Below are 14557 nucleotides of genomic sequence, written 5' to 3'. Positions count from 1 at the left end.
CTCCTCCCTCTTGCATCTCCCTCCCACCCTCCCTATCCCATCCCTCTAGGTGGTCACAAAGCACCGAGGTGATCTCCCTGTGCTATGTGGCTGCTTCCCACCAGCTATCTATTTTACATTTGGTAGTATATATAAGACCATGTCACTCTCTCACTTCACCCCACCTTCCCCTTCCCCTTCCCCGTGTCCTCAAGTCCATTCTCTATGTCTGCGTCTTTATTCCTGTCCTGCCCCTAGGTTCTTCAGAACATTTTTCTTTTTTTTTTAGATTCCATATATATGTGTTAGCATACAGTATTTGTTTTTCTCTTTCTGACTTACTTCACTCTGTATGACAGACTCTAGATCCATCCGCTTCACTACAAATAACTCAATTTTGTTTCTTTTAATGGCTGAGTAATATTCCATTGTATATATGTGCCACATCTTCTTTATCCATTCATCTATCGATGGACACTTAGGTTGCTTCCATGTCCTGGCTATTGTAAATAGTGCTGCAATGAACATTTTGGTATATGGCTCTATTTGAATTATGGTTTTCTCAGGGTATATGCCCAGTAGTGGGATTGCTGGGTCATATGGTAGTTCTATTTGTAGTTTTTTAAGGAATTTCCATACTTTTCTCCGTAGTGGCTGTATCAGTTTACACTCCCACCAACAGTGTAAGAGGGTTCCCTTTTCTCCACACCCTCTCCAGCATTTATTGTTTGTAGATGTTTTGATGATGGCCATTCTGACTGGTGTGAGATGATATCTCATTGTAGTTTTGATTTGCATTTCTCTAATGATTAGTGATGTTGAGCATTCTTTCATGTGTTTGTTGGCAATCTGCATATCTTCTTTGGAGAAATGTCTATGTAGGTCTTCTGCCCATTTTTGGATTGGGTTGTTTGTTTTTTTGATATTGAGCTGCATGAGCTGCTTGTAAATTTTGGAGATTAATCCTTTGTCAGTTGCTTCGTTTGCAAATATTTTCTCCCATTCTGAGGGTTGTCTTTTCATCTTGTTTATGTTTTCCTTTGCTGTGCAAAAGCTTTGAAGTTTTATTAGGTCCCATTTGTTTGTTTTTATTTCCATTTCTCTAGGAGGTGGGTCAAAAAGGATCTTGCTGTGATTTATGTCATAGAGTGTTCTGCCTGTGTTTTCCTCTAAGAGTTTGATAGTGTCTGGCCTTACATTTAGGTCTTTAATCCATTTTGAGTTTATTTTTGTGTATGGTGTTAGAGAGTGTTCTAATTTCATTCTTTTACATGTACCTGTCCAGTTTTCGCAGCACCACTTATTGAAGAGACTGTCTTTTCTCCATTGCATATTCTTGCCTCCTTTATCAAAGATAAGGTGACCATAAGTGTGTGGGTTTATCTCTAGGCTTTCTATCCTGTTCCATTGATCTATATTTCTGTTTTTGTGCCAGTACCATACTGTCTTGATTACTGTACCTTTGTAGTATAGTCTGAAGTCCAGGAGCCTGCTTCCTCCAGCTCCATTTTTCTTTCTCAAGATTGCTTTCATGTATCTATTCTTGCTAACCCTGATTCTTGCTATTTCCTATTGCATGAGAGAAAATGGGAAGGGTATGAGAGCAAGACCGTCATGTTAGTTGTGATCTCTTTCATTGTGAATACTTCTGTGGACAGTTGGGAACAATATAGATGGTCTATTTTGTCCTACCCGAAATCCAGTCAAAGAGTATTTATGTATTGAGTACTCTCTATCTGTTCTTCATTGTACTATTCTTTCTTTAACAAAAAACAGCTTTATTGAGCTATAATTTGCACAACATAAAAGTCATCTGTTTTAATGGTACAATTCAATGAGTTTGAGTATATTTATAGTTGGGCAGCAATCCATTCATCCTCTTATCAGTATACTTATTGTACATCCACTCTGTGCCAGGTACTAGAGCTGCAGAGGTAAACAGGCATGACCCTGACTTAAATTCTAATAGGAACTTAAATTCCAGTAGGAGGAAGACAGACAATTAAACAAGTAATTATAAACAAATGTGATGTGCTTTGTGCTAGAGGAAGCACAGGATGCTAAGGTAACACATGTGAAAGGGACTTAACATTTAAGCAAGACCTGAGGAAATTATCCAGACCAATGGGATATGATTGGCTGATGAAGGAGGGTGTTCCAGGGAAAGGCCACACAGGCAAAGGCCCTGAGAAGGATAAAGGATGACATAACAAGAAACTAACATTAAGCATGACATATGGCTCCTGTCATTATGATAGTCACAATTTATTTTGAAAGACCAGAGAAATAACGATCAATATTAGACAATGAGTAATCAAAAGCTAATCTATCACATTTACTTTAGTTGCAGAAGTAGTATACCCAACAAAATAATGTGGTTACCTGTAGACAGTGGTTAGATGGGGACAGAGGTAGGAGTGACAGTGGTGGGCGTGAGACTTCTCAATATATTTATTTTTGTGCCCCCTTTGATTTTTGGACTATGTGAACAAACAAACAAACAAGAGAGTTAAACTGTTTGAGTAGTCCAGGAGAGCTAAAGGAGTTCAGAGGAGTTAGAAATGGGTGTAGGCTATGGCAATGATATGGAATATACTAGAGGATGTACTAGTCATTCTGGGTAAGGAGAATGAGGAGACCTATGGGAGGGAAGGTACAGAGTAGGATGGAAAGGTGTTTTCTGGGAGCAGTGAGATCAAAGTTATAGTCAATATAGTTGGGGCAAAAAAATCAAGCCAAAAGAGTTTAGAGTTGATGTAGGTGGTGCAGAGCTATTGAAGGGGTTTGAGTAAATGAGGTGGCAGAATAAATGGGATTTTTTTTTAAAGCAGTTGAATTTGGAAACATGGGAAGGGGGTGAGATTAGAGGAGCTATTGCAGTTCAGGTTTCCCCTGCTATTTGAAAGTAGAGCAGTCCTATGAAACCTTTCCTAGCTGAAAGAGTGTAAAGTGAAGAAGCATTACCTGAGGACACATTTTGCTAATGGGTGCACAAAATAAATCGAGATAAAGTACCGATGTACAGTTCAAAGCTATGGTGGCTTGTTGCTGAGCTGCCGAGCAGAGTGTAGTTCCTGGGGAAGGAGCTTAAGAGGTGCCGCTCTCACTGCTCAGGGTGTGTGTTGGCTCTATAACAGCTCACTGCAAAACAAATGCTGATTTTTATTTTCTCCTTTTTTGGAGTAAAATCAAAAATCCTCTTTGGATTTCTTTCAGTTAGCAAAAACTTGTAATAATGTGGGTCTTTCGTCAAAGCGAAGTAAAAGCGAAGTGGCATAAAGTGAACTTTCGAAAAGTGGGGTATACCCGGATACCTGCAATCTTTTTCTACTGTGATCCCCTATTCTGGTTAGAAACTTTTCCCAGGCATGCCCCTTCTTACTTGCATTTCAGAGCAGGCTTGTGTCCCACCTGGAATGCCTTCTTTGGCCATAGCTTGTATCTAGTACAACTGGATCAGTCTGTGCAAGAGACAGATCAAGGATAGTCCTGTTCATGAAGTGCATTTTCCAACAGGTTTGCATTGTCTTACAAACCAGCTTGTGCTGTAATTCATCCTGAAATTTGTCATGTGTTTCATCATAGGGAAATACAAAGATAAATACTTTCAACTGGGCTAAAATCCGCAAGTTGAGTTTTAAGAGAAAACATTTTCTCATCAAACTTCATGCCAACATCTTGGTAAGTAGCTTTTGAATAACTTCTTTTACTTTCTACTCACTTGAGATTTCTTGGTTGTTTCTGCAAATGGTTTGATTGTGAGTGATGAAATCTGCCTGGCCCTGACCAATAATATTCTCCCTCTTTTGCCTCTACATAAATAAACCAGAGCTTTAGTCATATTTTTACTAAAGGCAAAACACTAAGAAATCCTATTGGCAGTTCAAAATGAATAAAGTAATAGGAAAATGGGGTGGCTGGGATGAAAGACAAGTCTCCTTAGAAACCATTTTTCAGGGATTTGGTAAGTCAAATGAAAGAGCCCAGATCTAAGACTGTGGACATATTAATTCAACGTTATTTGCTTCCTTTTATAAAGCATTTTCATCTTCTTTCCTTAAGCAAAAATAATTGAACACCTACTACATGCCAAATAATTGAATACCTACTCTTTCCCAAAGCAGGATGTGGGGAGTGGGTATATATTAAGCAAAAGAAGCAACTATTGGGCAAGGCTGCATTGTACAGGGTGGGACAAAGGGGCTAGAAAGAATTTTTTATGACTATAAAGGAAATTAAAAATATGTATCAACTACATTTTTGACCTACAGATAATTCAGTAGTTTGGGCTTCATTCTCTGAACCTTAGCCTTAGATAAAAGTGCTCATTTGAGCAGTTCAGAAGACTGAATCCAGTGCGAAGCTTGTGACGAATCCCAGGGCTGCATCCAGGGACCTGAAGAGGAATGAGAGAAGGGGAGCAGCAAAGTGGACTGCACACGTGCATGGGCAAATGGGGGTATATAGTGAGTCAGGAGATGGGGCAACCTTGCACTTTAGATCTGGAAGACTAAGTTCCCCTACAGCCGATTAGAATACGCTAAATGAGCAACACAGAGCATCATAGAACAAGGCAGCATAAAGAAGGAGAATGTTTCTAGCTGGTGTGTTAAAAAGACTCATGTATATACAATCATCCTATAAAGCCTACCATTTGTAGGAAAGATCTCCTCCTCCCTCCCCTTTTCCTGTTGGTCATTTATAACTTCTTGTCACTTTGAAAGGATGTCCTTTGATGTTCATTTTAACCTAATTTACAACTTCATAAACATGTTCCTGGCAGAGAAGAGGGGGTAAAAAAGCGTGTGAGGTGAGGAGGGTGTGCAGAGCAAGATTTGCTTCTTAGAGAAGGTTCTGTTTTTGAGCAGTGGCCCTGTCTGTTCCTTGGAAGTTTGCCAATCATTTGGTTTCAGTAGGTGTGAAGCCGAAGGGAGCCAAGTGGAAAATCAGAAGCTGGATGGGCCCCTGGACCAATAGTTTAGAAGGCGTTGGGATTTGAAGGTCTTTGATATTCTTGAAGGATGTTTTGCTTGATGGAAATTGGTTTATACAGGTGTTGTGCAAGGATACCTTGGAGTTCACCATGGCCAGCCGAGATGCCTGCAAGGCTTTCTGGAAGACTTGTGTGGAGTACCATGCTTTCTTCAGACTTTCTGAAGAGCCCAAATCAAAGCCTAAAACCCTACTCTGCAGCAAGGGTTCCAGTTTCCGCTACAGGTAATTAAATATTGCACACAGGCAAACTAAACACACAACTTCTTTTCAATAGCATGGAAGGCAGTAGGAGGAGCTTGAATTCTAGAAGCAATAAAGAATCCATTTCAATCACATAAAGGATGATACCCTTTACTGCTCATTCTCTGTGTGACTCATTAAGTCAGTATTTCCTAACAGGGAGGTAGGGGCAGGTGTACACCCCACTTAAGAGGTTAGATCAGAATTTCTGCAAGGATAAGGGGGCATATGCCGTTTGAGAAAACGTAGTCAATGAACCTACTGTTTTCCTTACGTGCAACTTACATGCTAGCCATAGGAAGGACAGCTCAACAACATCCTTTTGGTGGTGGTTAGGGAAAAGATAGGGTGAGAAAGCACTGCAGGGGCTAAGGGATTTGAGAGGTTGAACAATATTGTAGTGGACGCTCCTTACTACACATTAACACCTTGGAGGAAAGGAAGCGAGGTGAAAATAAGAACTTGTTTTTACTTGATCCCACCAGCCTAGGAGTTCTTTGGAAGACGCTTTCAAACTCTTAGCTAAGATAAAAAATTCGAATCCAGTGCTTCCTGTGAAGGATTTTTTCAAGTAGTAGAAGCCTGCCCCAGTAAAAAGTGAGATTTTTACAACGTACATATTTTTATGGACTCTTTCCAAAATGTATTCTACAAATCCCTGCCTTTTTAAACAGATGATACTGAGGATATTTGTCCCTTTTCTTAATGACCTATTATAAACATCACTTATTATCCTCTGCTGGCAGCTGTAGTGCAGTGGCAGCCTCAGGGCGGGGGAGGCATGTCAGACCCTGCACCACAGTGATAAATGGCCCAGACTTTTTGGATTTTATTATGTTAGTGATTTCTTTTTTGGCTCTTGTGTTTCTCCCAGCAATCAGCTGGCTTTCTTTGCTAGTGTATGTCTGACTGGAGCAACCTTCTTCTACTGTTTAGTTAGCTGTTTTTCTCCTGTCATGGATTGGGAGACCAGACAAATAGCCTCATTAGAAACTATGTGTAAATTTGGAGGAAGGGGAAAGGCCTTGAAAGGAAAGTATATTAGTTTTCAAGGCCAGAATTTGTAACTGCTATATAGCGCTGTTCAGAAGCGTTTAAAAATTTCTGGGTTCTGAATAGTTGAGGTTGCTCTGCCAGATCCTCGGATAAATGGGTGTATTATTAATGTGATGGTCAGAGACTCACGACATATGTCATTCATCCAGAATCTTTCGATTTCAACAATAAATGACACTTTTGAGTTTTAGTTAGCCTACTGGGTTACAAAGAGCATTCATAAAATTGTTTATCTTGATTTTATAATAGCGGAAGAACCCAAAGGCAACTTTTGGAATATGGGAAAAAGGGGAGGTTGAAGAGCTTGCCATTTGAAAGGTACATGGTTTTGTTTCTCTTTGTCACGTTGATTTTTTCTTTTTTAACATCTTTATTGGAGTATAATTGCTTTACAATGGTGTGTTAGTTTCTGCTTAATAACAAAGTGAATCAGTTATACATATACATATGTCCCCATATCTCCTCCCTCTTGCGTCTCCCTCCCTCTCACCCTCCCTATCCCACCCCTCTAGGTGGTCACAAAGCACTGAGCTGCTCTCCCTGTGTTATGTGGCTGCTTCCCACTTGTCACATTGATTTTTAAGTTGAATTTAGAGATTTATAGGGATCCTGTACTCACATGAAGACTATTTCAATTCCTTCTCTGTTTGGGGATTTCAGGAAACATTACCCATCTCAGTACCATGAACGACAGTGCAGGTCCTCACCAGACCTCCTCTATGATGTGTCAAAACAAGTAAGGTTTTCGAAAATTCCTTCTTCTTTATATAAATGTAATACATGCACATTTCAAATGCTTCCAGGAATTAATTCTGCCAGAATCTCCCAGTATGTAAAAAGGTTACTCTGGTCAAGTTGCGTTAGCCTCCTGGGGAGGTCTGTCAACTCAGTCTCCAGCCAATAGAAGACCATTGGGTAAACTGGTGTGTGTGCCTTATAGACTGGAAAGATCTGGCACGTCTTTAAATTGCAACCTGTATTGCTAACATCTTGCAAAATGCAGATCCAAACGAATTTCTATGGCTTTGTATTTTTAAAACTAAAAGCTGCTTTTTTACCTATGAAAATCTTAAGGCTTAGAGGAAGCTATAAGGTCTTGGGTTAAGTTTTTTTTTTTAAGTTTTTTTTTTTTAATAAATAAATTTAGGTCTTCCCTGGTGGCGCAGTGGTTGAGAGTCCGCCTGCCGATGCAGGGGACATGGGTTCGTGCCCCGGTCCGGGAAGATCCCACGTGCCGCAGAGCAGCTGGGCCCGTGACCCATGGCCGCTGAGCCTGCGCGTCCGGAGCCTGTGCTCCGCAACGGGAGAGGCCACAACAGTGAGAGGCCCGTGTACCACAAAAATAAAATTTTAAAAAGTAACTTTAAAAATAAATCAATAAATTTATTTATGGCTGCGTTGGGTCTTCGTTGCTGCGCGTGGGCTTTCTCTAGTTGTGGCGAGCGGGAGCTACTCTTCGTTGTGGTGCGTGGGCTTCTCATTGCGGTGGCTCCTCTTGCTGCAGAGCACAGGCTCTAGGAGTGCGGGCTTCAGTAGTTGTGTCACGCAGGCTCAGTAGTTGTGGCACACTGGCTTAGCTGCTCCGCAGCATGTGGGATCTCCCCGGACCAGGGCTTGAACCCGTGTCTCCTGCATTGGCAGGCGGATTCTTAACCCCTGCACCACCAGGGAAGTCCCTTGGGTCAAGGTTTTAAAGTACTTTTGCTATGTAATTTTGTTAAGAACAAAGTACTGTTCTCCTGGAACTGTGAGATGATGGCTTCATTTGAGTTTTATAGTATGAACCATTGCTCTCTCTTGAAAAAAATTAATTAGAGGTCTCATAAACTCTGTCTTCATTCAAGACAGAGGCAATTTTTATCTGAAAGGCATCACAGAGGTATAATACTGGAAGGTACCATCTATTGATTGACCATCTCATGCCATTTACAGCCCTCCTCCCCACCATTTTACAGAAAATAGGGAGGAGGCTGGAACAGGGAGGTTAGGAGACTTGCCTAAGGTCACACAGCAAATAAAGGCAGGGCCAGGACCAAAAGGCAGAACTCCTAGCTCATGAATACAGCTACTTAACCATACTGCTTGAAGTACGATGCTGGCTCAAGTAGATAGAGAATGCGGAGGCTGGGGGTGTGATGGTGTTGAGAAAGGAAAGTGTCATGTGTATTTTTCAGCACATAAATTGGGAAGTGGTACAAGTTATTACCTTTTATGTATCTATTTATCAACCCTGGCATAGAACATGAGTTGAAAGGCCTTTGTGAAAAACTACCTTTGAAAATTCAAGGCTGATTTAGATCCCTGCCCCCACCCCAACCAAATGGCTTTTTCCTTCTTTCACCAGCATGTTCTTTCTCTCAAGGTGGAAGATTTGAGACTAGCCTATGGCAGTGGGTACTACCGAAATGTGAATGGAGTGCACGCCTCTGAGCCTGTGCTGGACAGCAGGAGGAGAAACTCTGCAGTGGAGGTGACCTTTGCAGCCGAGCTGGAGCATTCCAAACCAGAGGCAGAGCCCACATCATTACATCAGTCCCAGAGCAGTTCCTCGTTCCCTTTTATTTATACAGACCCTGTCTTTACCACCGACCCCGATCCTGACTACTTTGAGGAAAGGAGTCCTCTAAGCTCCTTCCAAACAAGCTGTAAGTTTGCTGACAATCACACGAGCACACCTTCTGCCCTTATAAGCAAAGTGAGTCCAGCAAGGCAGCTAACTTACACAGATGTGCCCTATATTCCTTGCACTGGTCAGCAGGTTATTATGCCTCCCCAAGTCTTCTTTTATGTGGACAGACCACCCCAGGTGCCCAGACAGTCTCCAATCATGGCAGAGGAAAGGGAAAGGCCAGACAGCTGTCTACAGCCTACTGCAATGAAGCCAGCCAAAAGAAGCCCAAGGAACCTCAGAATGAAGAGCTTTCAGCAAGACTTTCAAGAACTCCATGAAGCTATGGCCCAAACTACTGGCAGGGGCAACCTCAATGTAGATCTAGAAGAGGAAGATCCAAATTTAGAAGATGCATTTGCATATAACATTCAAGAGCCAACCCCTAAACGGTCCCAGAGCCAATCAGACATGAAAACTATCCGTTTTCCTTTTGGATCAGAATTTAGACCTTTAGGGCCTTGTCCTGCTCTGAGTCGTAAAGCTGACCTGTTTACATATGTGTTTGCAGAGCAGGAGTTTCCAACAGTTTTAGTGGATCAGGGAGCAACAGAAGGGTATGTAGCTAGTGAATCCAGTGATTCTGAATCAGAGATTCTTAAACCAGACTACTACTCTTTGTATGACAAAGGAATAAGTTCACCCACGGCCAGAATCCGCTTGTCTTCTGGTAGCCTACAGCTAGATGAAGAAGATGAAGATGTCTCTTTCAATACATCAAGTGCTGAAGATACGACTTTGTGAAAACCATGTAATTACTTTTTAGCTTAAAACGTGAACCCTATGAACATTTCCAGGCCAATTCCATGTTACTAACTTAGGTGAAACATAAGGAACCTTCTGCAAAAACCACTTTCTTTGTTACTATGCATTGGTATTAAGGGACTCTTCTAAGATTAGGCACTTAGCTTATGAAAGATCCAGCTCTGCCCCATTCCTCAAGCCTCACTCTTCTATTCTCTCTGAATCATTCTGGAACATGCCCTTTCCTCACCAGCCCCATAGCAGAGTGAGGTGGGTATTTGTCATCTCCATTATACATTTCCCCAAAGAGACATTATAAACGAAGGTTAGGATCTTCAACACTGAAGAACAGTGACAGTATGGATTGACCTATAGAATTGGGTTCTGATATCATTTAGCGATTTAGTAGACTGTGAGTGTGTTGGTCATGTTGTTCTTAAACAATACTACAACTAAAGGTTTCAGTCCTCATTATTCATCTGGGACCCAGTAAAAATGGCCCTGTTTTATGTTAAAGACTTCAATTTTTTTTTTTTTTTTTTTTTTTTGCAGTACGTGGGCCTCTCACTATTGTGGCCTCTCCCGTTGCAGAGCACAGGCTCAGCGGCCACGGCTCACGGGCCCAGCTGCTCCGCGGCATATGGGATCTTCCCGGACCGGGGCACGAACCCACATCCCCTGCAATGGCAGGCGGACTCTCAACAATTGCACCACCAGGGAAGCCCCAAAGACTTCAATTTTTATAACATATGTTAGGGGGAGCATGGCTCTCCTATATTTCAGGAACAAGAAGGAACATAGATCCTCTCAACAGAACACAAGTTTATAATTAATCTAGGACTTGGCAGAATTCTAAACCTCAGGAATTCAGGAGTTGATCAATTTCTAAAGCCAGACATCTGCCTGATGGGGATAATATGATGTTTCACTTACTCTCTATTCTTACCTAGCTGTAATATGTAGTGAAAGATAAAAGTTAACATGTTTATGTAATCTCTCCTATAAGCATTTTTTTGCCATATCTTGTTGTGTGCATGTAGGCAAGGAAATGAGATGAATAGCATTTTAATAAAGAGTGATGGAAACCCATTTATTTGAAAATTAAGTTGTAAGTATGAACTTCATTTTGTTTCAGTCAGTTTCAGAAGTAATTGGCTCTAGCCTATAATTAAGGGAAGGGATATTTAGAGAACAAGGAAAAGGAGGAAAGCAGGTAAAAATGTATAGTCAGGGATGGAGAAGTGGTAGAATTGGGGTAGCTGGAAAAAAAAGGATAGTACTCCAGGCTGAGTTAATGAACTAAAATTCTATTCTTTTTTTTTTTTTTCAAAATTCTACTCTTGGCCGATTGAAAATTTTTCTATTATTTCCCTTGGAAGGTATAGCATTCTATTTGAGAACTTTATTTTCTTTATTGATTTTAATGGTAAGTAAAACATATTTACAAGATAATGTTAGGTAGTGACTTCAAAGAAATGATGCAATTATGTAAGCAAGCTATTTTTATATATGACTGAATGGAGAAAAGATGGATGGAATAGTTTTCTTACTCTCCTAGTCCTTACACCACAAAAATCCCTTTGAATATACCTCACTCTACCTCTTTCCAACATGCTAGCACTTTCCTTCCTGCTCCTGGAATCGAATCCGGTAATTCACAAGTCTAGAATAGCTATTTAATAATAAGAATATATTGAAACCCAATCACCTATATATTAATCCTATAGATACTCAAAGCTATATTAAGTTCCTCTTTGACCTTTTCTCTAGGAAAAACTCAAATTCTTTTAGGATTATATGCTATTTCTCATCTCAGTTTCTAGAAATCTTTGTGAAATTTGTTTCCCCCAGAGAAATACAGCGTTCAAATCTGTATAAAATTTCCTAATAAAACTATAACTAGGGTGACCATAAAGTTTATTGTGTAACCTAGGAAGGACATTTTTGAGTGAAAGAGGACTCTATTAATAATTTTGTCAGGACAGGAGGCAGAAATCAGGACATATTCACTGGAGCTATAATCAACGTTTAATAAAATGTGAAGAATACCTTCTAGTTTCCAATGGAAACACTGGTGTAAAAGTTCCAACAATAAATGAAAGGGGACAGGAGAAATGATTTGAAACAATGAAAATACCACACCATACCCCCACCTCAAGAAAACTAACATTGGGGACCAGGAAATTTAAATATTTATTTTTAACCCCCCGCAAAACACTGAAGTTTGCTTACCCAGAAACAGTTTACAGGACTAATAACTATAATGAATAAGCAATACAATTTTCTATCTATGGTGCAGCTGTGCTGTACAGTTTCAAATCATCAATTTAAAAATTTGTTGCTTTTATTTTTATAAAAATATTCATTTGATACATGATATGAGCTGCAAAATTACCACCAGACCTCTACAAATTATAAACTGTAATTGAGTTTCAGTTACATAGCAGGTGAAAAATTTAACTGAACTATTACTTCAAAATACAATGTGTTAAAAGTAATTATTACAGTATAGGCACCAATGAAAAAATTTTCTTGGCATATGACACAAAAACAACTTATTCAAGTGTCTGTATTATTACAAAAAAGGAAGAGGTAATGGCCACTTTGACTAAAAACTGTATTCTTCACTTGAAGAAAGTCTTTCTTCTAATATTTGGCAATTATTCAGGTTTATTAAAATGACTTTTGTGCAAAAACCAAATTGTTCAGACCCAAACAATAAAACATTAACTATCAAAACTAATTAATATCAATGATTCTACAACTACTGAAATATAGCCCCACTTCAGAACTTAGGCAGGCATAATATATATACTGGGCTTAAAAGAAAAAGGTATTACCCATGTAACAGTACCATAAATATAACTGAAAATTAACTGTACAGTCTAACTTACCTTTGTACAGACAGAAATCATCCTGTACTATGGTTATTTTCATATGAACTAGAAAATGCTTATTTAAATACCCTTTCAAAAATGAACAAATGATGTTTATGTATTGGATAGTTATGAGGAAAAAAAATGTATAAATAGTTTATAGGACATTTTATGACCATGACAAAAATATGCTGGTGTAAATTATATTCATACCTGTTGATTAGGTATTTATAATCACATGATAATCAGCTTCTTTTAAGCTCCCCAAATCCAAGCATATAATATGCGATTTGAGTTGATTTTAAAAATGAATTAAAAACTAATTCTTCCGGTATTACCAAAAATCCATCCTTGGCTAATTAGTACTGCTTTAACTTTCCAACCATGTTAAATAAGGGTCAATTGTGTCTTCTGTAAGAGAAAGTAAATACTGCACACCAAGAGGTACCTCTGTTGCTACATGTTGCCTCTAAATGTTTCAAACGCAGGGCTCTCAGATGTAATCATCATTGAGCTGCCTGGAATATCATACCCACTTGGGAGAAGAGTCAATAGTTTTCCAGGTTTCATTCCTAAGAGCTTATTAAAAACTTCTGCTTTGGGCTTCCCTGGTGGCGCAGTGGTTGAGAATCTGCCTGCTAATGCAGGGGACACGGGTTCGAGCCCTGGTCTGGGAAGATCCCACATGCCGTGGAGCAACTAGGCCCGTGAGCCACAACTACTGAGCCTGCGCGTCTGGAGCCTGTGCTCTGCAACAAGAGAGGCCGCGATAGTGAGAGGCCTGCGCACCGCGATGAAGAGTGGCCCCCGCTTGCCACAACTAGAGAAAGCCCTCGCACAGAAACGAAGACCCAACACAGCCAAAAATAAATTTAAAAAAACCCTTCTGCTTTAAGAACGTGTGACTTGTTTCCGCCTCCCCACCAGTAGTCATTTTTAGAATATGCTTGTGTTTAAAAAAAAAAGCTTTTTGAGGCTTGATGATTACAAAAGTTGAATATTTAGGATGACTTTGAAAGACCTGTATGTTTCATAACTGTACAGTTAATTAAAGATCAAAACATGAAAGGTATTCATCCTAGTAACTTAAGTAATAATGATACCTAAAAGCAAAACTGCATCTCAACATTTACTAGAATACAGGTGAAACTATAGTATTAAAAGTTATTCCTTACAAAATAATCTCTTTAAAATATAAAATGATAAACACCATCACAAAATAGTTGAATAGCTTCTTCCAAATCTTCAATGTCGCAAAGATCCAAAAGGCACGTGGAGCTCATGAGTTAAGCATTGTTAAGCTTGAAGTAGCTTTGGTGGGTTTCTCTGGGTCCATATGAAATAAAAGCCACTAACAAGGAGTTTCTTAGGGGGATTCATCTGCTGAACACCTATAAAATTAAGAAAAACTTAAATTGATATATAACTATGCATGTGTCTATTTTACATCTGTATGAACTCTGCAATGAAAGAATTGATTCAGCAAACAAAAATTGTATTGCGTCTCATCATGTAAACGTTAAAATGTAAAGCAGTTCAAAAATCCCTTCTGGGTCTGATTTTACAACTTCCAATTGATTTGTTTGCAAATTGGAAAAGAGGGGAGGTTTCCACTAAAAACTAAGGGATTTTAAGAGGGGCTTTAGCTGATGAGTATAAATAGGCTTTATCAGCCAGAAAGATCTAGGAGATTATGTGTTTTACAGGCTGTACGGTTTGTTCCAACTTGAGCCCAGCGGCATCACAAATACAAAGGAATATAAAGATGCACTGAGAAGCAATATAATGGGATTAAGGCTAAGATTAGTAGTGCTTTTTATAACTTGCTTGAGCTAAGGAGTTGTGTTTGTATATGCATACAAAAGTCTTGTTTTTAAAGGGAATTTAAAAATTAAATGTAAGAACTTTATTGAATGTGAACAAAGTTAAAGCAACATTTCAAGAGGCAGTATAGAAACTGAAATCAAACGTAAGAACCTTTAGAGTCTTCATTTGAGTT

The 14557-nt window shown here is 39.5% G+C and overlaps 2 protein-coding genes across 3 annotated transcripts in view; one reads left to right on the top strand and one right to left on the bottom strand.

Annotated features, from left to right (window-relative positions):
- Positions 1-9682, top strand: part of FRMD7 (FERM domain containing 7) — a gene marked incomplete at both ends in the record, with an annotated part of 55058 nt that extends 45376 nt beyond the window's left edge. For both annotated transcript variants that reach the window (XM_082865353.1, XM_082865352.1), the window contains 5 exons: positions 3565-3660; positions 5033-5196; positions 6520-6588; positions 6931-7006; positions 8633-9682. In XM_082865353.1, coding sequence (XP_082721479.1) covers positions 3565-3660; positions 5033-5196; positions 6520-6588; positions 6931-7006; positions 8633-9682 — 1455 coding nt within the window. The remainder of the gene's footprint in view (positions 1-3564; positions 3661-5032; positions 5197-6519; positions 6589-6930; positions 7007-8632) is intronic.
- Positions 9683-11902: 2220 nt separating this feature from the next.
- STK26 (serine/threonine kinase 26) overlaps positions 11903-14557 on the bottom strand; it is a gene marked incomplete at its 5' end in the record, with an annotated part of 64528 nt that continues 61873 nt past the window's right edge. Inside the window, one exon of the mRNA XM_082865359.1 lies at positions 11903-13949. Coding sequence (XP_082721485.1) covers positions 13925-13949 — 25 coding nt within the window. The 3' untranslated portion in view covers positions 11903-13924. The remainder of the gene's footprint in view (positions 13950-14557) is intronic.

The sequence above is a fragment of the Leucopleurus acutus genome (assembly GCF_964270905.1).
Source record: "Leucopleurus acutus genome assembly, chromosome: X".
Taxonomy (NCBI): Eukaryota; Metazoa; Chordata; class Mammalia; order Artiodactyla; family Delphinidae; genus Leucopleurus; species Leucopleurus acutus.
The sequence above is the reverse complement of the archived record's forward strand: the minus strand, read 5'-3'. Positions and strand labels throughout refer to the sequence as shown.